The sequence below is a fragment of the Stigmatopora argus genome, chromosome 9 (assembly GCF_051989625.1).
Source record: "Stigmatopora argus isolate UIUO_Sarg chromosome 9, RoL_Sarg_1.0, whole genome shotgun sequence".
Classification (NCBI taxonomy): Eukaryota; Metazoa; Chordata; class Actinopteri; order Syngnathiformes; family Syngnathidae; genus Stigmatopora; species Stigmatopora argus.
Genome location: NC_135395.1, coordinates 13,099,416 through 13,126,687, shown reverse-complemented (window position 1 = coordinate 13,126,687; position 27,272 = coordinate 13,099,416). Strand labels below are relative to the sequence as shown.

The window sequence follows — 27,272 nt, the reverse complement described above, 5'->3', positions numbered from 1 at the left end:
GGGTGCAGTCCTTCCTTATTAGATGGGTCTTGTAACTAGAGCTTTCTTTCTTGCAGAATGGAAAAAGTCCCAACAATACGGCTCCGTTTGACTGCCTTTCCTGACCTGAACACAATGCTGCTTTTCAGCCACGGCGCAAGACACTCACTGTATGTCTATGTGAGTTTCTGCAGAATGGAAGGGGAATCCCTCAACAAACCCGGTTTGTTTTACAGACCAAGCAAATGAATGGCGCATTTTGAAATCCGAAACAAGCCTTTCATTTTCCATTCTTCTCAATGTGGTTTCACGCTCTTCTCAGCGACTTTCATATGGTGAACGCCTAACAAAGCAGTGTGTTTTGGAAGGCAGGGTTTTCAAATATGATGGGTTTAAATTCCCCATCTGTAAAGATTGAGTAGCATGAGGAAAAGCCCTACTTATTTCCCCGCCAAGGACCACACTTGCATGCAAGGGATTACGAAGACAGTTTCAGCTGCACAGCATGAATTATGTGAAAAATGCAGAGGACGCGTGGGAGACAGAATGCGCTGTTTGATGTGAAGGATGCTGGAAGCTAACCCGGGCAGAGCAGACAGACAGTCTGATGACTCTGCTGACACACACACACACACATATACACACATACACACACACGTACACTGATGGAGTAAGCAAGGAGAGAGTTATAGATTGCCTTAGCTCTTGTGCAAGATGGCCTAGACGTGATTTAGATTTTACGGTTTTGGCATTTCACATTATGGGACAGCGAGAGAAATGTCACTGGCTTTATGGGTGACATGACAACATTGAGCACTGTACAGCACCATTTGTGGAACACTGTCATGCAGACAGCATTTTACATACATTTGATAAAACATGATAACGACATACAGCCTTGTTTTGTTTGTCAATGTATGAGAATGAATTATGATGGGAAAATGTAAGACATAAGGGTGTGACCTGCTCTCGGACAATGTATGTGATGCATACTGTTGCAGAATGCTTGCATAATGTTAACAGTGGAATGTTTTACAAGCACTCTCATTAACACGAGTACTGGAAATAGGGATATTACGTGCATTTCTGAGAGACTACTAAGTGGATGTTTGCACATCATGTGGTTAAAAGTATTGGGATAACACTTTATCACACCTAAAATGTGTCATTGGCCTGAGCTGAACTGTTAATTGTGAATCTATCTTAAAGAAGTCAAAGCAGAAACTACTAACTAAGGATTTTTAGGACTAATTTAGGAATTGAGCTACTAGTAGTGTTTTTCTACCTACCGCTGGTCGGTGGAACCAGTGCTGGGCAACAGCATCTCTCTGTGGTTCTCTAACTGCAGTGTGGAGAAAGCCAGTCCAGAGGGTTATTAACACCACCTGTACAGTAAATGGCTGCTTTCCTCCAAGAAAAGTTTCTGCACCAGAGCTGTTCTTGTCCTGAATTCACAAAGAGAAATCATGTTATGTGTGGCACTAAAAATAAAGTTCAAATTTCTAAATTTGTTAGGATGTTAAAAAACATCGATTTCCCTTGAGATGAAGAATTAATTCTCATTTTAAACTGAAGAGCCAAGCACGTTACATGAGATTGAACGATAGATGGTGTTTTTCATGGGTATGAATAATCTTGCTCAATCATTCTTGTGAAACAATGTTCTTATCAAACCACAAAGAGAGGAGATGTGGAGAAGGTGTGGTAAGACCGCTGCATTGTCTGTACATGTTCAGGAACACATCCTATGAACTTGACATCAAACTGAGTGATTTTTTTCCCTCACGACTCAGGAATGCGTGCAAAGGAATCCCTCCCAGCTCCAAGTTTGTGGTACTTTTCCAAAGTGCAACCGCACTAGATGATAACAGATCTGACAACAGTACATCAGTTCGACTTGTTACAGTTCTAGGTGATAAAACACTGTTAGTTTCCATTCTGCGTGTCCTTCTCTCTATAGTTTGAACTCTTTAGCCTATGTCACCACACCAATGCGCATTGCAGATTACGGCTATCAACACAAGCACGATTTATAGCACATCGTGTATGGCGGCAACTGTATGTGTAGTCCTTGTGCTTAGCTCAGAGGTCACAACACGGCGCTGTGACTAGAGCAGCTGTGCTTCAACTTCATTTAAAAATGTTCTATTTAGTCAAGCACACCTAAAAATGTCCACACAGGTACGCGGTTTTCAGAATCTCAACGGATATTAAGTTGTTGTGTATAGGCACCGGGATCTAAAAGGTGAGATGGCTGGGAGGACGGGGGGTGTACGAGTTTACCGAGTGTGCGTATTCAGAGCATCCCCCCGACTCCCACTCGGGGTTCTATGTTTATAGCAGTCAGCTGCACCTCAGCAAACCCCCACCCCATGACAAGGATCTACAGACCATCATGACCTCACCATCCAAGAGGCTTGTGCATTTGCACAGTCGTGGTGGGTTGTGGGTAGCTGCTGGTGTTAATTTACAGGTTAACATGATGCCATTTAAGTGGTCTCATTACAGCACAGTCACACCCTGACATCAACATTGCACCCCCTACATTTCAGAGGGCACAGGCAGGTGAAAGGTATTATGGCATCTGAACACTGCACGCAATGACCTCTTCCCCGCACTGGCCCGATTTAATCAGTAGGTAGTCGGACTTGTGTGTGTGTGTATGGCAGCGTTATTAATACTCCAGAGGCAGTCAGGGGATTTGAAAGGCTTCTTGGGTTTCAGGGTTTCTAAGCTCACAGACAAATGTCCCTACATGGCAAGCTTCTTTGCCACTCCAAGGTGTTAACAACCTGTCCCCTGCAAAGAAGATATCCAACCATCAGAGTCCTTGGCCGGAACGGGGCGCTGTGAACGAACTATTTGTCGCCAGCCGGAGTGCTTGGAGAGCAAGTTGGACGCAAACTGAAGTTGTGCATGCCCAGCCAACTTTTGATCAAATCCCGAGAGAGAGCGGGAGAATCCGCTTCGGCGTGGATGGACGGCTACCTCAGCAATAAACATGGCAGTGAAGATCCAAACTTAAGGTCCACAGGGTAGAACAGTATGAGACTGTGGTTGAATTTAGTCCTTTGCTAAAAATGGGGATTAGCAAGAGACTGAATGTGCACCTAGACGCCTTTCCATAACGGACTCACAGTCTTCAATATGAATATGATGTCACTCATAAAGACACGCCAACAAAAGTGATGCACAAACACATACACAAAATAGTTTGCTTCAAAGTAGACTAATTAGTGTATGCTAATATGCTATCCAGTCAACATCGCATCGTATTTTTATGATAATTTGGACATGTATAAGAACACAAATAACATCAAAAGTCCGTTACTTAGTGTTTCGTAGATTTGGGATTAAACGATACATTGTGTTGAAAAAGTTTGTGTACAATTGTTTTCTTGCGTTGGATTTTTTTTCCTTATTCTTCACATTCTTCATCACTGAGTCTTACAAATACAATTGTGCTTTGAAATAGTACAAGTGGGCAAATTTAGGAGTTCCTTGCGATATGTGCCGTAACACAGTCAACGTTTTGTTTTGAGAACTAAGTTTAAATTGATACAGTAAATATATTTGGGGCGGTGAACTCTTGAAGATGGTCGATAGGTCTTCACAGTTGCTGCTGCAGAAATTACAAGTTATGCTATGCATTATAACAGAATTTTTTTGCCTTAAATCCCCTTATCTTAATGTTAACATGTATGACTGCATTTATACCCTACGATTGGCAGGCAACCAATTCAGGGTGTCCCTACAGGGCAGACTGCTTCTACTGGCTGGGTTAGGCTCCAGTTTTCCTTTTGATTGTATTGGAATTACCGATTGGCCCGCACAATAATTCTATCTGGTCATTATGCCAGTCTATAATGGCAACTTATACACTACTCTGTATTGCGTCGTCATCTTTATTGCCAGCCTTGCCTACCCGCAAACCCCAAAATGCAGGAAAGTTTCAACGCAGACAGTCTGACCTCTGTCTGTCTGCTTTAAATGCGTCCGTCATTGGCAGGCTGTGTGTCTACTTGTCTATTTGAAGTTGCAGGCAGTCCATCTAGTTTCTGTTTGACAGTTGATGTGTTATTTTGTATGCGTGCCTTGAGTGAGGTCATTCAGGTGCTGTGTGCCCGGGCAATGAGCCCAGGTGACACCATCTGATATTTTCTGTCACAGGACACCATGCAGTCAAGAATACAAACACATTTGCATGCAGGGTAAGTCCACTCTATGCATGTGCATTTTAGGTGCAAAACAGAAGGAATGCTAGTGACCCATGGCGTGTTTGCAAAGTGATTTAAATAGAGAAACCCTGCGATTGGACGTCAGTGAGTGATGGACCACACTTTCCTTTCCTCGCTTGACTGGTTGTCCAAGCGTTTGCACTGTGGTGATGGATGCCCAGCCCAGTGTAAATATAGCCTTGCTCCAGCTAGTTAACATCGCTGGCATGATACAGTCAGGCGGTCATAAGCTAAATATATAACCAAAATAGATACGTCCATATTGAATTTGCGTTTGTTGTTTCGGCAGGTTTTGGTGTAGATCCAATAGCGAATAAGAGACAGAGGGGCCTTCTGTGTGGTGGCAAATTCTTAATGTTTGCAAGATCACACACAATCTTTAGAAAGCCATGGAACAAAATCGTACACCTCTTGAACTGCCCAAACAGAGGCTGCCCAGAGCAGCGGTGGCTGTGGTGAAGAGTCATGGCCAAGGGTTTCCATACAAGTTTGATTTTGTGCACACATCCACCGTGGGAGATGTGGTTGCAGAAATAAAGCCCGGCAGTCTGCAGTGACGCAAGCAGACAGCTTGTGAGGTTCACGTGGAGGTTTTTATTCAGGTGCAATTATACTCCACGACCATGACTCCTCTTCAAATAGGGAAAAGAATGTCTGTGTATGTGAGCGGTATAGATGCTTTGGTTATATCTGGAAACATGCCATCCTTAACCACACGATTGCAACCGAGTCCTGAGCCGTACTACTAAATATTATACATAAAAACCTGATTGACTCATCAGCATGGTCTTTTATTTAGAAAAATGACATATAATATTTCAGGGAATTTTTGGCTATGCTATCTGCGGGAATATTCTAATGGACTACAACTGAGAAATAATGCGGAGTTGGAAAAAGACCAGTATTATTTAAAATGTTTGGTGGCTTATTATCAGTTTGCATGGGTGGACTGATGGGATGGAATTTGTTGCCTGAATTTTTCCATTCTTAACAACAATAGAGGCCTTCTTAAGGCACCCTCCCTCTACCCTTATGACTCAATCACATCTCAATCACAAAAACAAAAGTCCCGTTTCCCCCTTCTGTTGCTGTTTGGACTGATATCACACACAAGCACCTGAGGTGACAAATGAATAACAAAATAAAACACGCCAACGCCTAACATTTCACACAGTGATGATGAGAACATGGTTGGATCATCACAGATAACGCAGCTGCTAATCAACAATTAGATTTTTTGACCTAATGGAAAAGTGCGCCCACACAACCTGTTAGTCACATCAAAACAGGGGATATCCTCGAGAAGGTAGTTCCCTTTTAGATGAATACATTTAAAGACATAATTACCCTTATGCACAACAATGCTATGTACACGTGTATTTTTAAAGACATACAGACAACAGTTTCAATGATTGATTCAAATGTCAAATTTACCTATGCTTGTGATGCAAATGATCAAATTTCTCAGGATAATACCAGTTATTCAAGAAGCAAGTGCACTCCAATCACTTTATAATCAGCAAACAAAATATATAAACTCATGCAGGCAGCAGTGCATATACAACAATGCAAATGAATTGTGATGCATTGCTAATCCAGCAAAAACAAATATCACACTGATGTTGGAAGCAGTTTTTGCCTTAAAAAAAATCAATGTCAGGCACTAATCCTTTACGTGAGAGTTAATCGCAGCTTTAGGGTAAATACTGTTTTGCGATGAAAAAGTCACAACAGTTTAAGAAATGACTCACAACCAACTAACCACATATGATCAGACAACAGGGGACTGTGTGTTTCACGTAGTGTTGTCATGTTCTTCATGATATGAGTTCTTAATAACATACATATCACCAATGGCCTTGGGCTTGTTATGACGGTCTCAACCTTGTAATTTAGTTTAGCCTGTCCTTAAAGGTGCAATTACATACTATATGGTATACTTTTGAAATGATATTGGTTGGTGTTACCGGTTGCCAAGCAATTTAAAAATAAAGGCATTTATCCTATTGCTTCATTTTGTTTGCATAATAAACTGACTGGAAAAAAATGCAATAAAGTTAAATATTGAATTAACAGAAGATCATTTTCTCTTATTGACAACAAATAGTCATTCATTTTCTGTACCGCTTATCCTCACAAGGGTCACGGGGGTGCTGGAGCCTATCCCAGCTAACTATCCCTGAATTGGTGGCTAGCCAATTGCAGACTTTGATACCAATTAGATAAAATTTGGATTTGAATCAGACATATGGAGGACTGATGAAAAAAAAGTCAAAAGTATGTATATAATTGTTGGTATCGTTTAGCTTTCACTTGGATGTCATTGTTTGTTCATGACTAACCTTAAATAAACTTCTGTGCCACGCCTTCACAACGCCACTGTGAAATTACAGAGAAAATGAGAAGTGACAATAGAATTTGGGTTTGAATAGGGAAATGAAGCCATCTTTGCTTTCGAAACCTTCCTCTCTTTTCACTTTCCGTCATCTGACTTAGTATTTGGTAAGCCTACATGAGCCAAGTGATATTCACGTAAGATAATGGCAGGCTAGGTGGTTAACAAACTCTTTATAGTTGTATATTTGGAACAGAGTGATTCATCAGATTTGTTTTGGACTCAGCATATGTTACCCTTTTACATTTTAAACTTAGACTTTTCACAAGCTGGATGCAGGATGACAACCAGTCAACTTTACCCTACACAGAGGCTGGAATTTGGACAATTTTAAAAGAGCAACTAGAAGGATCCATATTTGTTCACCGGCTAAAAATAATTGATAAGATCAATTGGATACATTTCACTATAAAAAAATACCCCCCCCCAAAATCTAAATAGTATCATTCTGATTCATAACATTATACTAAGACATACTACACAATACAAATGTTCCCCCCCTTCTTTACGACCCAAGTGTTAACTTCAGGCCTTGACTCCTCACCATCCTGTATATTGTTACATTATATAGTCCCAAGTACCCAGTGACATGCCATGGATTGTTCAAGCTGTGTCGCTGCTTCCGCTCGGCTGCTTGATGATAGTGAAAAAGCATGTGGCCAAACAGGGCCTGCTAATATGATTACTTCCAAGAGAAAGTGCAGCTGGGTGATGTGATTGTGCGCTCATCATATTATTAAATGAGTGATGTCTGTGTGTGCAGGGCCACCCTTTTGTGCATGACTCATGACTTGTACCTCATGTCGGAAGAATTCAGTGACCGACAACGGACCTGGCCACTAAGTGAGACCAAAGGAGGTTGGTCACATGAATATGAGGCAGGTTGGACTTCATTATCTTGAAGCCCTGTCTGATTGAAAGTGTTGTTCCCATCAAGATGTAAGACAGGACTTATGATTTACTGTCTCCCTTGACGCCCATTCCTTCCATTCCTCATTGATCTGCCATTCACGTTGTGCCCCTGCGAGAAGCTCGGGTAAAGTGATCGGGCCATGACATCATCTTAAGCTAGCTCATTCTTCAGGGCTGGATAATGCATGCGGGTTAATGTCACGGGGCACGTGTGTAGAATATAAGTAACAATTTCCTTTCGAGACATTGCGGGGTTCCTTGAAGTCTAGACTTACGATTTCCAAGTCGACATTTGATTCCATTGTTCTTTTCCCAATTCCCAAATTATTCATACCCTGGCAGTATTTTGAGTTTAAGTGTATTTTTATTCAATTAATGAGTGTATTCTGGCTGAAAATGACATGCATGCTTTTTTTTGGTTTTCCTGGGTCAAAAGTTATCATTAATGATAATTTATATTAAAAAAATACAAATTCTAGTAAGTTATAGTAAAACATGTCAATACTTTTATGCTCAGAACATTTAAATCCAATTACCAAAGAAGTACAATTTTCTTTTTTTAATTTTCGAAGCACTGTTTTCATTGGGAAAATATGGAAGCCTATCCCAGCTGACTCCGGGCCAGAGGCAGGGGACACCCTGAATCGGTGGCGAGCCAATGGCAGGAAACGAGATTGCAAATGACAGCGATGGACATCCAGTGCTGGCATGTTCATTCGCCGCCAACCCGCCAAGGTGAAATTTACTGGACGTCGACTAGTTACAAACCAATTTACATTCACAGCAGCATGCAATGAGATTCAAACCCAGAATCTCCAAGTATGAGACAGGGATCCAAAGAACCAACAAGAGTTTTCTACAGATGAGTCATGTGATGCTGGGTTGCTTATGACCAAAGAGTAACTGTAAGAGGAGTTGAGGATGAGCTCATTTAGAAAGGAGATGACGTCCAATCAGCTGTGACACAAGGTAGTTACACCACCTGCCATATAGTCCTGCCCTAACGGTAAAGCCTACTTATTATTATGAGGCTATGCGGTTGCTAGGAAACTGAATGAATGAGCTTGCGGGTGTTCTCAAATTCACTGCAGCTCTTTCTCTTATCTTTTCTCTTCTTCAGTCACTTATTGTCTGTCTGCGGAAGCACATGCCTTATATGGGCATGCAGGTAAAACAAGCCTTCAGGTTGGTTGTCCTCAATCTGGCTCGTTTTGCGATCTTTTTGCTCAGAAAGCAGTCCGGAAGTCACAGAGAAGCGAACTTGACTTAAAAAATGAGATAATTTAAGTTTAAGTATTTTCTCGCATATAAGCCGCCTTTGTAACTCAATAAAATGATGAGCCTAATAATGTGCTTTTGATTCATACAGTATCTCAGAAATACCACATGCGATGATTTATCTTAAGATTTTCCCTTCAAAGTAACACATTTGTAGTACTTCCTATTAAAACATGAATATGGAGGTGAAAATTGTGAATAGGGGGCGGCTTATACGCAAGATTTTGTAAAATTCAACAATTTTAAGGGCGTCTTATATGCACAAAAAACACAGTAAGACTTGATAAGAACTAAGCGGATAAGCCAAAAGTCAACCTGGTGGACTATCCCAGCCAAAGACTAATCAAATAATAAAATACTCAACATGTACTTAAATAATTGATAAGGAATGCATTTGCTTGGATACTCCCTGTTATTGATGGATACAAAGCGTAACGTGCCAACTAAATGACAAGAAGCTGATGAACTTCACAGTCAACAATACAGTAATCAACAGTTGGGGTTTTACACATTTCTTTTGTCCTCCACTAAAAGCCGATCATTAAAAATGCAAGGAAACACATCTTACTACCGAAAGTATTTTCCATTTATCATCTTAAACCAGTTTATCTTACAGCCTGGCCCAAACCGCCTACCTGTTTCCACATTCCTGATAGCAGCGGAAAGGTTTTCCATTTGTCCTGTTGACTAAATTTCCAGAAGACTCCATTGAAACTAAAGAAAAACATAAGAAAAGAGGACGACAAACATTAGTCGGTCGGTCATACATGATATTAAAATGCTAATCAGTGTACCTAGTCGAGAACCACATTCGCAACTTTAATGTGTTGCTATACATGTGTATATGAATTTATATACTACTGATAAGCAATGATGAGGATGCTGAGGTGAACATCCAAGGCAAGGAAAAGGTGTGAGAGATGAGTTTGCCCTGGATGTGATTGATCGTGATGGCATGTCAGACATAGATAAGAGTAAGGTTTGATTAGGTGTGGTTCCTGTTATCAAAGGGGCACGATCAAAACGCTGCACTTCCATTGAACCTTAGCACCTTGAAGTGTGACACGTTGAATGAATATGTTTGTTGTAATGACATTCAACTCCAAGTCAATTAAACTCTTGTTTATAAAGAACACACCATGTTGCTATGTCATCAATGCATCATGGACGATAGTAAGGAACTGCTATAAAAATAATTATTTATGAAAATAAAAATGATCACTTTTGATTGACACATCAGAGAAACATTGAAGTTACATTTGTGTTGATAATGATTTGTTTGCTTTAATTTTTTTTTTTTAATTTTCATTCATTTGCCCTTATTTTACAAAATAATACTGTTTTTCTGGACCCTAATGAGGATAAAGCGGTTCAGAAAATGAAATTAAATGAATGAAATTTAACATAAAGGACAAAAATCTAAAAAAAATTTAAAAGCTCATTTGTATGATTCAATGCACTTATACACACACCATTACAATCTACAACCACAACAATAAACTCAACAGATTGGGCCCTCATATTTATTTGACTGTGGCGTCCTCTAGCAGTTACTCAGGCATAGTGACAATCAAGCAATGGCACTGCTAACTTTTAGTCACTTTTCATGGACATAGTTGACAAAACACAACTGGAACGTCAATAATTAACCTTAAATGTAGGAATTATATAGAATTAATAATGTAAGTACAGGGGGAATTTATTTCAATGGTTCACTTCAACACAATGATTTTAAAAATGATCTTAATGGTTATCACTTTACTAATGTACATAAAAGATTGAAAACATTTTTATGTAACAGAGACGTCAGGTATCTTCTTTCTGTTCTGAATGTGCAATTTTAATTTTTTGGTCGATTTTTAAATCTTGAAAAATGTCAAATAAATCTTTATCCCTAGGAGGTCTTGTTCAAAAACAAAGCTTGTAAGGTACAAGTACAAGTACATATATATATATATATATATATATATATATATATATATATATATATATATATATATATATATATATATATATATATATATATATATGTATTGGGCAGTATTACCATGGCATAGATAAATGAGAAAGAATGAGTAAAACAGTAGAGCATGTGACCTGTTTTATTGGCGTTGCCGTGAGAGAGATCATGCACACAATTCTTTTGTTAATTTTTGAAAAAATCCACTGACAAAGTAACTTGGGTTCTTTTACAACATTTTCAAGTTTCAAGAGAGAAGTTCTCTTGTGCACACACAACAGTTCCCTGTTTAGTTTGAGCTCTGAGAAAGATGAGTTTAGAGTGTCTTGTATAAAAAATGAGAAAGAAAATGTTGGAGGAGTGAAGTTATTTATTTCACCGAGAATCCCATTCACATTAGTTTTAAAAAAAGCATTATCTCACAAATGTTTTTGTTTTTTAGTCGCTGAAAGGAGAATAAGAGGCAGTGAATGAAAACTCAAATAACATTACAAGCTAACATTAGGCACCGACTCTATACAGTGTGTATTTAAAACTTGACGGGCTCCAGCAAGACGCCCATGTCTGCTATTTCAGGACCTTTTACCACCTGATGGGGGAAGGCCGGGTGGATGTTTATGGTAGTAGACTGGCGGAGTCTGATTGGAGCCGGTATTCATCCCTGTGGGAACGTAATACATACCATCCAGGTAGCTCTGGTCCATTGGTGGATGGTTTGGACCTTCTGGTTTGGGTCCCTGACCAGAGCAATTTCTGTAGCTGCCACTGGGGGCATTTGGGTGCATGGACGATGATGATAAAGCCTCAGGATATCGAGGTGGCTGATGTTGAGGCTGAGGATGAGCAGCGGGTGGGGGAGCGGTATAGGGCAAGTACTGAGGAGCTGGGCCATACATGTTGGGGTTGTGAAGGGACGTATATGGCGCTGCTGTTGGAGGATAAATGCCCGAGTGAGACATGCCTTGTTGGGGGATGAGAACTTCCACATACTGGCCAGTTTCTGGGTCAAACAACATCTTCCTCAAGGGTTGCATAGGGACTTCGATATAAAAATACTTCCCCGTTTCAGGATCAAGGAGGACTCGTCGAGGGGTTTGCCCATAACTGGTCTCGGAATACAGACTGGATGTGTCACCTCCGTACTCTGAGCCATACTGCCCACACAGGTATTGGGGATCCATGGGAGGGAGTCCAGGGGAATGCCTGTTGCCAGGATCACTGTAAGGAGCCCCTGGCATCCCAGACGACTGCTGTTGGGGGGATCTATGGTGAGGGAGCCGTCTGGGATCAATGGGCATGTGTGGAGGGCATGCCGGAGGCTGGTGGAGGGGCTGGAACATGGCGGTGGGCTGGTTTGGACCGACAGGACTTGACTTGGGTGATGAACTGGGCTGGAAGCTCAAAGGCTGAGGATCCGCTCTGCACTGGTGGGGACGCAGGAGAGGCTGGGGTGCTTGATATGGTATCATGTGACCTGGGGACTGTGGGGGTGCGGGCGGGGTAAGGTTGTGCGGGCTGCGGTGGTGATGGGGATGGTGAGGTGCAGGGAAAGCTGGCTGAGGTGGACAAGCAGCTGTACAAGAACAAGGAGGAGGAAATGAGTTCTGATAGCGATTTGGCCGTCTGTGGGTCAAATCTGGCATCAGGGGACTAAAACTCTCTCTTTCATCGTAGCTTGGAGGGTCATCGGAGGCGTAAGAATGGCCGTCGAAAGCCCTGTGAGCGCATTCACTGGACAATGGCCTGCAGTATTGCCGCTGTGTGTATTCGGGAGCTTGTGGTGTGGCGATAGCAGCAGGTGGTTTGGGATTGTTTGAAGATGTCACTACGGTTTCATGCGGGTTTGGCTCGGCAACAGAAGGTCGGACTTCTGTAGAAGATTCAGGCACCTGTATTGTTCCCGTGTCAGAATTAGGGTCTTCGGTGAAGGGAACACTTGGCACGGAGGCTGATGTTGCTGTTGTAGAATGTGCTAATCTCACAGGGGCTGTCCAAAAGTGCTGCTGCTGACCTTTGGAGGCCTCATTGCTGGATGATGACGATGCACCCGGATTTGCAACACTCTGCATTGTCGTAGATGTTATTTTGCTTGTGGGAGGTTTGAGGCTGGATACAGCTGAAACGGCTAGTTTTTTCGTTTGGTTAGATGTCGAGGAGGACTCGCTGGGGATCTTCCTGTAGATTGTGGGTGATGACACAACTATTGTTTGAGGTTTCTCCTCACTCTGAACTTTTCCATTTGTCATAGCAGGCACTTCATTTGTCTTTGCTCCTAAATCTGCAGGTTTGAATTTACAAGTTGGTTTTGGTGGTACGACTGGCTTTTCTAGGTTTTTAGCAATAGATTTGACTTTGATGGTTTGTGGACTTTTTGCGGCGCTATTTGGGGTTGTCCCTTGCTTTGGTGTCTCTTTCGAAAGGGACCTCACCTCAATTGGTTGAGGTCTGAATCGCCTTATTGCAGGTGATCTAGGGGGGAATGTTGAGTCCTGTCTTTTGATTGCTTCAAAGTCTTTGTGTTCGTTGTATTTGTTTAACGTTGAAAGTTGGTTTTCTTGATTTACCAGTGGGCTAGTTGTTCTTAGGTCAACGTGACCTCCTTGGTCCTCTCTGGCCTTTGAGGGCTTGTCGATATGGGAGGCAAGGCTAGGAACAGTAGATGAAGCAGATATTGTCTTTCCTTGATGAGGATCGCCTAAACTTTCTGAAGACGTTTGCAGCGGGATCTCCAAGCAGTTCACATGTTTTTGCGGGACCTCTTTTCCCCCAGTTGTATTCTGGCTGTTACCTACCACTGCCCCTATGTCAGCTTGGTAGCCTTTCTCCTTCAATAACATTGAAACTGAATGATTATTCTTGCTTGTGGTACTTCCAGTGGTTGTCATCTCATCAGGAGTTGATGTCTGATTATGGGTGGGAACTTCTTTTTGAGTAAGTGGTTCACAGGTCTTTGCCTGGCTAGAGCCATCTCTTATCAACACAACAGCAGTGGACACTTCTCTTTCCTTATGTGGCAGGCTGGAAATACTATCTGACATGGGAGGTTTTTTGTCAGATATCACCATGTCCTCACTGTCCAACATCAGCGATTCCGCCTCCATATTAAAACCAGGTTGGCCGTGTTTAGTAGGTACTCTACTAATTGGTGGGTCCTGGATCTCTGGCTGTAGGGGGCTCTTATCTTGCTCTCTGTTTATAGAGCTCGATGTTTTAGTGTCATGGTTCTCTGGGTCTTTAGGGTGTTGTAATTTATTTGTATTGTCTTTCCAGCAAACTGCCTTGCATTGTATTTGCATAGGATGCAGTTGAGAATGAGGCTTACCTTCACACTGCTGAAGTGAGGGTAACGTAGGCAATTTTTCATATTTCCCCTCCACTCCTCTTTCCTCTTCTCTCTTGGCCATATACTTAGTTGTTCTTTCCTCACATAACTCCACTGTCCTTCCTTCAGTCTTTCCTTTTACTTCCTCATCCATTCCATCCTTGTTTGTCTCATGTGGTTGTTCAATCCGTTCTTCAGTGATGTCTGAGGGTGATACACAGCTGGTTGCTTTGAAAGTCAGATTATATGTATTCTTCACAAGTCTTCTGACATCTCTAACTTTGTGGATAGGGCCTTTGACTTTACTATCTTCATTTTTAGCATCTTCAACCATTTTCAGATCTAAATTGCTCTCTTGGACGTTTTCTCTCTTCTGTCTGAAATGGATATCTGGTGAAGATATGTCTCGATTGTATTCGGCATCTGGTGTAAGGCAGACATTGAGAGATGCTTTCTTTTTCTTGATTACGTCAGGTATAGTTCCCTCTGTTTCCTGTATCATGCGGCAGCTCTTGTCACCCTGTTGCACTTGTTTATGGACCTCTGAGTTTTCACACTCTTGATGTTGGCCTGCCCTCCCGGGCTGCGCAGAAGGAGCTCCCGTGTTCCCGGGAAAAGCATTCGGTGAGTCGCCTCCTTCGCTTCTATGCAATATTTTACCATCATCTGTATATTGTATTCCGCCGCATGACTTTGAACTATCCACAGGCCCTCTATATTCAGATTTTATTTTAGATTGTAGTGAGGTTGTATCGCCTTCCTGAAAACCCCACTGTTGGCTGTCGGTGTGTGAAAAGTTAGAAATTCTGTTCTTGCTGTTTGAACTTGGTCGTTTGTTGGATTTCTCTTGATAGTTCTTTACTTGTCTGATGTCATCACCTATGTTGTCTTCTACTTGCGTAGCAAAACTTTTGCAGGGGTGATTATAGTCAGAATCTAGAGTGGAATTGAAGTTGTCACATTTTTGGAGCTCCTCAGTGGCTTCATCGCCCTCTGGCTCATCGTTTTTTTTCTCAGCATTTTGCATCTTCTTTGACAAAACACTCTTGATAAGGCAAGTGGCCATCTTTGTTTTAGAGCATGTTTCATCCAGAGAAATTGATTTTTGAAATTTGGATTTTCGTTCATTTTGTGCAGGATCAGGGCTGTGCTCAGAAGTGTAGCCTTCTTGGGTTCTTGCTGGTGTACTGTATTGTCTGAGCAATTTCTCTGTGGAAGGCCTTTCAAGTGAAGGGCTATTGTCCGTTGCAGGAAGGCCCGGGCTGTTATTTTCGCTGCTGTCATCCAAACTCTCCTTTCTTTTCAACTGGATCTGTCTCTTTGGCACTCCTCTTCTGATATTCCTTGTGTCTTCTCTTTCCACAGCCACATCGATGCACTCAAAGCGTTCAATCTCATAGGAGGGGACTGGATCAATTCCATCCGAATGGTGGAGAGATTGCTGCTGGAATGAAATGTCATCACTTTCCAGCCTTGTTGCAGAACCCCTGAAATCAGCGTAGGTTGGCCAAGCACCACTGATCCCAGCTGGGCTCTCCTGAGTGGATGTCTGAGATATGTTGGTCGATGATCGGTGGCTGGAGTTGTACATATCAAGGTAATCTACCTCAGGGCTGGACAGGCTACGAAAAGCCACATCTGTGAGCCACTTCACCTCATTGTCTGCCTCATCCAATTCACTTCCCATGCTAGAGCTTGAACTGCGGCCAGGCCCGTTTGTGACTGATCCAGAGTTGAACTTGTTCTGTGATGCAGGATTCCAAAGTCGCCTGGTTGGACCACGACTCTTTTCTTGATGAGAGGAAAGTTTATGTCGACTTTGCTGTTCGTGTAGCTGTCTGGTGGTAGGCAAACTCTCTGAATAGGTATGTAATGTTGGCAGTCTGTGACAGCTCTCTCTGTTTGTGGGGGCTGTACCGGGACTTGCAGGCCCTTTTCTATTCTTGGCATTGAATGACAGCTCAACCTGTTCCCCTCTGCAACTGACATCCCTTTGCCACTCCTCCCACATATTAATCTCTTGCCCCTCCCTGTGTTTTTCTCTATCCACCCCACATTGCCTTTCTCTCTTTCCCGCTTGCTGCATTTTCCGTTCCGTTTCTATTTCTTTTCCAAGTCCAACACTTTGAGGCAGATTATTGTTATCTAGTGGGGAAATATTGGGGGTTTCCCGATTCAACACAGTCTTTCGTGAATTGGTTTTCTGTGAAGAAGCTTCAAATTCAGGAGAGGTTCTGTTCTGCCAGTATCGGCGTGGTTTCTCAGGTGCTATAATATGTACAGGAGTAAATCTGGTTAATGGGGGAGAGGGAGTTTTCCTCCTGTTTACAGGGTTGGCCATGTGCTGCACAAACTTTGTTCTTTCGCCAACTCTTTGCCTTGAGTGATCAGAAGTAAAATGTGGCGTGATAGAATTGAGTGTGTGTTGATTTAGTCGTTTTTCTTCTCTCAGGAGAGATTTAGCCTTGTTAGAAATATGTTGAATCCGTCCCTTTTTATCAAACAGAAAACTGGGTGGAAATGACTTATTTTTAGTAACACCAGCAACGTCCTTCATTGGAACTCCGTCCTTTGAGTCTTGTTCATTGAATGCTTGGCCAAGCTTTTCCTCAGATAAGAAATGTGAATTCGATATTGGCGAATGAATCAGCGCATCGGGGGGAGGGCTTTTAGTGTCATTTGCTTTGTTTACCTTTTTTACATCAAATTCAGGTCTAACTGTTTGTGTTTCCAATTCTATATGTTGCCCAAGTACGGGGGTGGTAATTCCCTCGCATGTCTCCAAAGGAGGGGTAGGCTGTAAATAGTAGGTGTTGTACTCAGAACAGAGAGTTGATGGTGACCGTTGGTCATATCTGTTCACTGGAGAGGGTATAGTTGGTGAAGGATTGCTAATCCTGGGATCAGGTGATGAATCTAGACTTTGGTAGCCCAGGTTAGGTGAGGGAGTTGAATGCATTAGCAGAGGTGAAGATGTGCACAACCTTACTTCAGCCTGTTGCTCTGATTTTGAAAATCCCAATACAGGAGAACAGTCTGGGCTAGGGGAGGAGCTTTTTCTAGTAGGTGATGAAAGTGTTATGTCAGACTCAGGAGAGGAATGACAACGGAGCTCAGGAGAAAGGGAAGTATGGCCTCTCTCCGTTAGAACAGCAGAATAAGATATTCCGGAAATGTGAGGGGAGGAAGTTGCACTTCTGGACGGGGCAGACCCTAAAAGTGGAGTGTTTTCTGTTGTTTGCTTTTCAGAGATGTGGTCTCTCCTTTTCACCGGAGGCGAGGATTCTGTGATTCTGATCTCAGGTGAAGGACCTGTGTGCGTGCTCTCGATGGAAGAACAAGTGCTCCTAATTCCAGGAGATGGAGGTAAACTATAACTAATCACAGGGGAATAAGTATGGGGCTTGGCGATATATTCAGAAGATGCAGAATTGGGCCTGGAGATTGCAGGTGAGGAGGTTCTTGAACCACTCTTGCCGAGTGGAGATGGTGCACTCAATAAGTCAGTTGATGGAGGGTTGTGCTTTAATTCAGGCGCAGCACTGCTATCTACATAGGGGGTTAATGATTTAACAGGGGATGGAGTGTTATATCCTGGGGAAGCTTTTGAGATGACAGCCAACTCAGTACTTTTAAAGTCAACTTCTGTTGTGCTGAGATCTTCACTCAAATCAGAGCAATGGGAATACTGTTCTGTTTCGTAATCTGGCGTGGTGCCTCTACTCATAAGATCTGGCAAAGAGACTCTTCCTCTCAGCTCATAGAAAGGAGATGATAGTCGATTTTCAGGAAAATGGGGAGTATTATTTGGCTCAGAAGAGGGTAGTGCCTCAATTGATGGGGATTCTGTATATCCAGATGAAGGTGAATGAGGTGAAAGGTCAGCTCTGAAATCTAAATTTGAAGATTGAATAGATAAATCAGATGTTATGGAGCCAGGTGATATGCTGGTGTTTTTGTTCAGATGTGCGCTCCCTGGGTCAAGTTCTGTTTCTCTAAACTGACACTGGTTGTTGACTGATTCTGAGGACGAAGTGATGGAGTTCACAGGCTCACAGGAAGGACTTGGAGTTAGAGATTGATGTGACAAGCTTGATAAACTGTTATGCCTTCTGATTTTTAACCCATAAGTTTGTCTGACTTGTTCACTTTCTGGGTGAAGTAATGAGGGTGAACCACTCGTCTCAGAGGGATAACACAGTAATGAGGCTGTTTCCTGTGAACAGAGGCTAGAGGAGCTGTCACGTTCAGGAGAAGAGGTCCTCGGCCCAAAGTCAGTATTGTCAAATTCAGATGGACCACATGCTGTGTTTAGCTGAGGCACGTAGGGTTTACTTTTCAACTCAAAACTTGAGCGACTATCTTTAGAAATCTCTGAGCTCACTGTACTTTGCTCAGGCACACCGGACTCACCCTGCTGCACAGGGCTGTAAATCCTCTCTGTTTGGTCGGCAGTCTCCCCTTCTCCTTCAATGGAGCCTGGTGCTGTATGGTATGAGCCCGAAGAATCATTCAAATCATCCACCAAGGGTGATCCAACCGTTGTCCTCTCTACCTCGGTGTAGGAATGTACAAAGGATCCAACGGAAGGACTGCTTGGGGCCGACGATGACTCACAATCATCCCCAAATATGTCACACAAGCAGGTGGTCTCAGAGATGGCGCCACGTTGATTTGGAGAATTTGTGATATCAAATATTTCAACGTGGTTAGGGGTGCCGTCCCGATGGGGTAAGGAAAAGGATGTGTGGGGTGGACTGCGCAGCAAGGAATAGCGGTCCCCGTGAAGAGTCCACCTGTCCATCACTAGTCCATAAGCACCAAAATCTCAAAGTGCCATCCAGTCTGTCTTCTTTGTGCTTGTGGTTCACTTCCTAGACTGGAAAGGAGATAGGATTACCTATATGGTGCGCAAAGCTCACTCACTTTTTTATAAATATAGTTACTAAATATAAATATATCTATCGCAAAGAAGTAGAACGTTGATAATTTTGAATTTTTGGTTGAAAGTGGGCGTTGTCGGAAATTGTGGTTGCATTGCCGTAAGTATATTGTAGCTATAGTGTAATCATAACCAACTAGAATGTCTTTGAAATAGAAAGTATTATGGGAACAGTAACAAAAACATTTTACAAAGATACTATCTTATCTATTCTCATCTTTCACAAAAAAAAAGCTTAATCAATAGCATATTACCATGACAAAAAATGTGTACTGTACCTTGCCCCAAGATTAGTCTTTTCCAAAAAGTATCCAGTTCCTCTGTAGAACTGTAGAACAAAATCTGCCACTCAACCAGAGAAGTATTTCTTGGACGAGTACCACAAAATTCAGGGTGAAGTGAAGACGACCAGCTTTGTAAAACCCAAAAGCCTCACTGCTTCAAATCAACGTGGAGGCATAGATCAGGCTTAAATGAAAAAAATAAATAAATAAAAATAAATTTTATAAAAAGCAACAAGTTCCATCTCTTGCCAGTCTTCCCGTCTTCATTTCCGCCCCTCCCTTTGGAGTTGGCCTTGGTCAAAGTGCCTTCTGAGTCCACCCCGGCTCTTCACTTTTCTTCTTCGAGCTGTACTGTGTGGGTAGGCATTAGCTTTCTTGTGAATGCTGGGCCGGGTGGGTTATAGTTAGCAGCAGATGCTGATCCAGCCAGGACGGATGAGTGCGACTGGAATCTGACACTTAGGGTTAGCGCAGTCACAGGGCCCGTCCAAATATAGAACCATACTATCGGAGACTGATAGCCATTTCTTTAGCCATTGCTTTCCCAGACAAGACACGAAGGGGCATATTAATACAAAGCACATTGTACGAGCCATATCATTTAGCACAATGTTGAGTTTTCTCTTGAAGTTGACCTTGTATGTAAATTGGGAATGCATGTATATAGATATTCAAGATCTAGATGGGGGGGCAGGTTAAAGATGACTGCAGCCCATCTGACATTGACAGCTTTCTTTTGTACTCTATTGTTGCATTCGAGAAAAAAGTAATCATGCTCATCTCTTGATACCTTAATTTATAACTTTTGTACAGAAACTTTTGTACTTATTTTGGTACAAGGCTCACCATGAGAGACACAAAATGTTAGGCAGGATAAGTTTGACTCAACTCTATTTGAATGAAAAATACTTTGAAAAATAATTTGGTCATTCAACACATCCTAATGGAAAATATTTGACTGCAGCTAAATCCAAAGTTGCTCATAACAACAACAAACAAACATAATAAATGATCATGTGATTATGTGGGTCATTCTTTGCCCGGTCGCTCAGCCGTTGTGATAACCTAAAAACCTAAAACATTTAGATCATTGTTGTAGCTGCAAGACACAAATGACTTCTGAACTTGACATCAGATTTATTTTTAAAAGGCCAAAAATGTATACGAGCTTACAGTGGCTCATCATTTTTCCATGCCTTGCTTTTGGTGGTTCAACTCAGGTTACATTTACCACAGACATGAAAAACAGGACATGAACGTTGACTCTAGTTACATTTCAGAAACGTCAATGTTAAATAAAATAACAATTAAAACCTCTTGTGCAAAACAAAAAGCACACGTGGAGTCTCTGTGAACAAATACTAATACAACAAACACTTTTCTGAGAATTATGCATTTCATAGCCTACAACTAAGCATTTAATTTTTCCTCAAATCTATTATCTAGTTAATTTTCTATTGTCTCCCTGAAACAGTGTAGAATTTTGAGAATAGAATGGTTGAAGCAACCTTAATTGTATATATAATAGCAGGGTGTGTAACAATATACAGGTATAAACGGTCGCCATTTTCATCTCAGTAAATACTATGTATCAATCACGTGCACATATACACATTACACATACATGTACATGTACATACACATATATATACACACGGTTTTAAGTTTGATGTTTTTTAATGAGTAAACAAAAACAAATCATTTAGTACTCACCTCCGTTTTAAAACTTTTGATGTTTTTTAATGAGAAAACAAAAACAAATCATTTGGTACTCTCCCCCGTTTTAAAACGTTGTGGTTATCAAAGAATATTCAGTGGTTGCACATATACACATTACATATTTATACGATTGTTAGTTTGATATTTTTTATTGAGTAAACAAAAACAAATCATTTGGTACTCACCCCCGTTTTAAAACTTTGTGGGTATCAAAGAATGTTGATTCAAAGGGCTTCTAGCTTGGCACACACTTGTTTGGTTGTTCCAGGTTCAGCAAGATGTAAATTACATATAAAAGTCTACATGCAAACTACTTTTTTATTCATTTGTTTTTGTCTAAGAAAGCTACACGCTAGAACGTGACCCTGAGAAGTGGCAGGTGCCAAATCAATCGCAAATTGTTGTTTTATTTTGGAGTAATGATGCGACACCGGAACCGGAAATATCCGCATTCCAACTGCTATCAATCAACGTAGGCAGGCGACTGACGCTAATGTTTGCTAACTAATCGAGCTAGGGTAAGTGACTTTCATTGAAACTTGTAATAATCTAATGTCACGGCTACGGATTTTTGAAACGTTGTGTGAGGGAATAAAAAAACAGCACCCGATGCCTTGTAATTCTATCCAGAGACAATTTGGGCCTTGTCAAGTCTTAGCAGCCGGCTAACACAAATGAGGTGTTTTACGCTGTTTTGTGCACTTTTTTCCTGCGGAAATACCACCCATACTTTCGGGATGGCATCTGATGTCACGTGACGCTTGATCTATAACACAACATATTGTTAATATAGCTTGCGTTAACGGTTACCAGTACGCAAGCATTTAGAAAACAATAGGTCACACCGGGACGTGGTCCTTATAGCAACAGTGCAGAAGCATTTCAAGACAGACTGAATACACTTTTTTGACAATTTCATCGATTAGCTGATGATTAAATTAGGTTTCTCCTGTTGATAAACAAAAGGCCTCAACAAGTCTGTGGCTCAACACTGATAAGGCCTGACCGTAGACTTCTGTGTATGTACAGGGGAGAACGGGGATGGTTGTCACATGACTTGGTTCTCATTCTTACTATGATTCGACCCCCTCAAGGTTTTATTGAAGTGATCAGAATAGCATCACTTGAGAATTTTAGTGTCACATCTCTATGAAGAGACAGGTTTCTTTTTTAAAGGTGATTTGTAATTTTTTAAAAGGTATTCACTGTGCTTTTTATGGGCCTTTGCACAGTAGTCCTCCAGTCATGAAGTTGTCACCATTAAAAAGTATGAAGTCAAAGCTGCAGTTTTGATTCAGATTCTTTAAAATAGCCACTTGCTAGCTGCTAGCTTAGCTTTTTGCCATAAACAGCAGTTAAGGTTGGTTGTCACACGATCAACATTTCATTGGATTTTTATTGGCGCTGTAAATATCTCAGTAAACCACAACAGTATGTGTATGTATTTGTGGTTTTAATAATATAAATTAATAAAATGCAAATGAAAAGTAATGACACCCTGGCATCCTTAGCATATAAACAAACGTTCATTCACCCGTCCTAGTCAAAATGGCTTTGACGTCAAGCGCCGTCAATGGTAGCCAATTAATCCAATCAGCTCCATATTAGGGTTTAAATAAATGGGGCATGAAAGGTTTTCTTTACAAGATGGTCATCATTTTTGCAAACAAGTGACAACCAAACCCAGAATGGGGATTGTAAATAAACAACTCTAAGAAGGAAACAGATAAAACCAGTTTCCCCGATGGTTCTTCTTTTAGGTGGTGCAAACCATGGAACAGTGCGGGTGTGTCGAGCGAGAGCTGGAGAAAGTCCTCCATCGCTTCGTCATTTACGGCCACCAGTCCGAGGAGAGACTCAACGATCTTCTTGCCAGCGTCTGTGAGATGAGAGGACAAGTGCATCAGTTTGGTGAGCATAACCAAACTTACGCTGAATACACCATTGCATTTTTTCATCTAAATGTGAGCTATTTTTTCCCCTTTTGCTGGAGTCCAAGAGGGAGATATTGCCGTCATGTGTCAGACCATGTCGCAGTGTTGTAAGAACATCAAAGAGGAAGTGCAGATGCTGGCTTCACGACATAAGGACATTCACGGCAGTGTTTCCAAAGTGGGAAAAGCCATCGACAGGGTAAGCCACCGTGGTGAATTACCTTTGCTCCAGTACTTTACGTGCTATGTTTTTGCAGAACTTTGACGCAGAGATCAGTGCGGTGGTTGCAGAAACGGTGTGGGACACTCCAGAGAGGCAAAAACACTTGAGTGAAACCATAGTGGAGCACCTGTACAGACAAGGCATGCTGAGTGTAGCAGAAGATCTTTGTCAGGTCAAAAAAGTCACCCTCTACCGCTTTATTTTTATATTTATAACTTAAGTGCATTTTTTTGAATCCTCAGGAGTCGGGTGTAGTTATAGATATGAGCATGAAGCAGCCTTTCTTGGAGCTAAACAGGATCCTTGAAGCACTTAGGATGCAGAATCTGAGGCCAGCGCTTGAGTATGTTGAATGCTACAACAAAATCTAACCATTTTTTTTCATGGAAATAACGTAGTAGTGGGCTTTGCGCATTGTTGAACTTTTAATTGTGCACATCGGCAGGTGGGCAGTGACAAATCGCCAACGTCTCCTGGACCTCAACAGCAGTTTAGAGTTTAAATTGCACCGCTTGTACTTCATCAGCCTGCTAGGTGGCGGAATCGGCAACCAGATGGAGGCGCTTCAGTACGCTAGGCACTTCCAGCCGTTTGCCTCGCAGCACCAGAGAGGTAACAAGAAGCTTTTTTTTCCCCTGCCTAACTTTCACTTTCTGGCAGGAAACATTGTTGTTTGTAATGTTTAATAACCAACCTTAATGCAATTACAAATATTTTTTTCACAATGGAATCCTACTTGAGATGTTCTTAGTTTAAATGTTCAATATATATTATTTATTGTATGTTTGAATGATAGATGCCATTGTATAAAAATGTCCGGTTAAAAAAAAAATCATAGGACCAAGGAAAAAAATGTCAAAAGAATTTAGAATAAAAGATATGGTGTAAAAATAAAAAAATAATCATGATTCTTTTTTGGCTAGATTGCCCACCCCTGCTGTATAGTTTATTAAATATTATCAAAATGGCGTTATCCTACTTTCAATTCCCATATCATCAATGTTGTTTGTTTTTACATTGAAGTTCAGATTTTTATTTTATTTTTGACAAGACTGTTGTGGTTCAGACAAAAAAAGAAATGGGATGTATTTTCGCTGGTAAATTGTGATTTTGCATGCAGATATTCAAATCCTGATGGGCAGCCTGGTGTACCTGCGTCATGGGATTGAGAACTCTCCTTACCGTAGTTTGCTGGAAACCAATCAGTGGGCTGAGATTTGCAATATCTTCACCAGAGACGCCTGCGCTTTATTGGGTCTCTCTGTAGAGTCTCCTCTCAGTGTTAGGTGAGCGTTCTCTTCCCTTCAACCGTGCAGTATTTTTGTCAATTTTTATACTCTTTTACTCCCCCAGCTTTGCCTCGGGCTGCATGGCTCTGCCCGTGTTAATGAACATTAAGCAGGTGATCGAGCAAAGGCAATGTAACGGCGTCTGGACTCACAAGGACGAACTGCCGGTAAGTTTTAGTTCACTTCTGTTCTGAATTTAATGTTTTTATCACTTGTAGACGTCTGATACGTTTGAAGCGGGAGGTTGTTAGCGAACGAATATTCACAAATGTTCATCTACAGCAGAAATAAATAAATAAATATATATAGTTCAATTCATCACGTTGGATTATTTCTTTTAATATACGTTGTAAGCAGTTTTCAAAGGGATCGGTGGTCTATCACCAACGACGGCACTGACATACGATCGGTCATTCAAGGCCAGTCGCGCCATCAAAATAATTGTCAATCAACTTTGACAGTTTTTCTGTTCATTGCTCCTCTAACATAGATCGAAATCGACCTGGGCAAGAAGTGCTGGTACCATTCGGTGTTCGCCTGCCCCATCCTCCGACAGCAAACTTCGGAGAGCAACCCCCCCATGAAGCTCATCTGTGGCCATGTTATTTCCAGAGATGCTCTCAACAAGTTGACCAACGCTGGCAAGTAAGTGAAGATTTTGCAAACCCTAAGCCCCAACCCCCCCCTTTTGCAAACTGTACCCAAACTCCAAGTTTTGTTTCTTGACAGGTTAAAATGCCCGTATTGTCCCATGGAGCAGAATCCCTCACATGCCAAGCAGATCTACTTTTGATGGCTTTACCCTCGTCCGTTCCCCTTTTTTTCTCAGCCCGTGACTCGTTTTCGTAAGCGCGAAGATTCGATCAGGGTGCCCGCGGGACACTTTCCGAAACCCCCGATCGAATCCGAGGGCAACCTGCAGTGAAAGGAGTCGGCCGTACGTGAATGTCCTGACAAAAGAATCACCGCTAAGAATCCTTTAGTTTTATTCCCTTTTTTTCATTTTTGTTGTTGTTGTTATCAATGATTATTATTTATAGAGTGTCTTATTGGGGATTTTTGAGTTGACTTGTGAGAAATGACTGCTCATTATGTTTGTTTGTTTTTGCAATTTTGGGCCCAGCGCTTCAATGAAGCTTGTTTGAGTAACAAACGTCTGTCTCGAACAACATCTTTACGAACAAATGTACAGCAGAACTCAAAACGAGCTATTCGTTTCGGAGTCTTCAACTCAGACATCACTTTAGCCGGAGCGAGCGGCGCCCCCTTGTGTCACAGACTGCACCAGCAAGATTTTTTCCTCCCTTCCTCTCCTTCCATTTCAATATTTAAGGAATACACGCAACTGTGAAACGTGCGCTCTTTCCATTCATCGCAACAACCCGATGTTAAATAGACGTAGAAAAAGCCTCTGCTGCGTCTTGAGATGAAAAGGAAGTAGTCTGTTGTCATTTTTGAGAAATATATTTCATACCTGTCAACCTCTGCCGATAACTGCCCTTATAAATGATTATGATTCCCCTTACAAACCCCCCAAAAACCTTACAAACACCGTACGACTCGTCGTACGGTGTTTGTAAGGTTTTTGGGGGGTTTGTAAGGGGAATCATAATCATTTATAAGGGCAGTTATCGGCAGAGGTTGACAGGTATGATATTTCCTCAGGGCTCACGCTCACAATACTGCGCTCCAAAACGTATGGATGCATGTTCTTCTGGAAATGGTGACGTGAACCTCGCTTTTGGTGAGGCTCATGAGCTCTGCAAACGCTGCACCAGCAAGTCTCCCTCATGTTATTATATACATATATATATTCCGTGTTACATGATGTGTGTCTGGATTCTGGATTTTATTTAAAAGATGGATAAAAGAGATTTTGTTTGTGCGTGTGGGTGGGGTTTTAAGAGAATTTCTTTTCTGCTTTGTGGCTTGTCCCATCAGGGAAGTTCCTAGCACTCTCTCTGTCTATTTCCCGCTTTCCTGTATGTGATGCAATTTATTGTAAATATTTAACCTGACATGTTTCATATACTGGCAACAGAAATAAAAGTTTATACACCGGGCCACTTGGCGAGGGTTATTGTCATGTCAGTAGGAATTTCATGGTTATGTAATATTAGACATTTGAATCCATAAAATGTCAAGCAAATTATGAGGATACAAAATAAGTGGATTATTTTTTACTCCTTTTAAATCAACATTTCATCCAACGCCAAATAAATATTGTAATGTCTGAACGGGTGCCATTTAAGAGAATACAGTTCTTGTATTTTTTATATTCTGCCGCTAGGTTACACTGTTGCTCCCTTTATAATATTTTAGAAATACTACATTTTAGTCCCCAAAACTAAAAAGGTCACAACCTGTTATTGCTTGCTGTAATTTAAAATTTGAATGGTAATCACACAGATTTCAGAGAACTGTTATTTCTAGTCTTTGAAGTCCTCAATGTTTTTGACTGTCATTGAAAAGAATGAATAAACATTTTAATATAGTTCATCAATGTGACTGCATTCTCTCAACTTCAAATCTGGCTCAGCTATGATCACCGAAAACTGACGATGAATACAACATTTTTTTGAGTATATGATCACAGACTTAAGCAGTAATTGGTTAAAATCCAAAATGACCAGGATTTTGGAGAAATCCTGGAAATCTCTGTTACCATTTACTGGTAAATCCTCTCTTATACAGAAGTAACGGTATAATTTTACGCCACTGTGCTCAGAAGATCAACTCCAAATCTAAAAAGAAGCATTTTCCATATGAAATATTCGCCACGTTATGATGAGTGTTG

General features: G+C 41.5%; 2 protein-coding genes and 1 long non-coding RNA gene across 4 annotated transcripts; 1 reads left to right on the top strand and 2 right to left on the bottom strand.

Annotated features, from left to right (window-relative positions):
* Positions 1-1,282: 1,282 nt before the first annotated feature.
* LOC144082900 (uncharacterized) lies at positions 1,283-21,505 on the bottom strand. Its single transcript, XR_013303393.1, has 3 exons — positions 21,215-21,505; positions 9,438-9,516; positions 1,283-1,424 (listed from the first exon to the last, which is right to left on the bottom strand). It is a non-coding gene; the product is annotated as an uncharacterized LOC144082900 (long non-coding RNA).
* Positions 11,213-18,888, bottom strand: LOC144082600 (uncharacterized). Its single transcript, XM_077609856.1, has one exon. It carries the CDS (start codon positions 18,886-18,888, stop codon positions 11,335-11,337), a length of 7,554 nt encoding a protein of 2,517 aa, XP_077465982.1. The 3' UTR covers positions 11,213-11,334.
* rmnd5b (required for meiotic nuclear division 5 homolog B) lies at positions 21,403-25,632 on the top strand. Of its 2 annotated transcripts, none has more exons than XM_077610378.1 (10): positions 21,403-21,547; positions 22,790-22,940; positions 23,029-23,162; positions 23,221-23,358; positions 23,429-23,529; positions 23,632-23,798; positions 24,307-24,472; positions 24,540-24,642; positions 24,966-25,120; positions 25,205-25,632. In XM_077610378.1, the coding sequence occupies exons 2-10, from the start codon at positions 22,802-22,804 to the stop codon at positions 25,266-25,268; spliced, it is 1,167 nt and encodes a 388-aa protein (XP_077466504.1). In that variant the 5' UTR covers positions 21,403-21,547; positions 22,790-22,801; the 3' UTR covers positions 25,269-25,632. The 2 variants fall into 2 exon arrangements, with proteins under 2 accessions (XP_077466504.1, XP_077466503.1); XM_077610377.1 differs by having other exon boundaries at positions 23,023-23,162.
* Positions 25,633-27,272: the final 1,640 nt, after the last annotated feature.

Coding starts and splice junctions, on each gene's coding strand:
- LOC144082600 (XM_077609856.1), bottom strand. CDS start 18,888: ATGGACAGGTGGACTCTTCACGGGGACCGCTATTCCTTGCTGCGCAGT.
- rmnd5b (XM_077610377.1), top strand. CDS start 22,802: ATGGAACAGTGCGGGTGTGTCGAGCGAGAGCTGGAGAAAGTCCTCCAT. Junction 23,799..24,306: donor TGCCTCGCAGCACCAGAGAG/GTAACAAGAAGC, acceptor TTTTGCATGCAG/ATATTCAAATCCTGATGGGC. Junction 25,121..25,204: donor AAGTTGACCAACGCTGGCAA/GTAAGTGAAGAT, acceptor GTTTCTTGACAG/GTTAAAATGCCCGTATTGTC.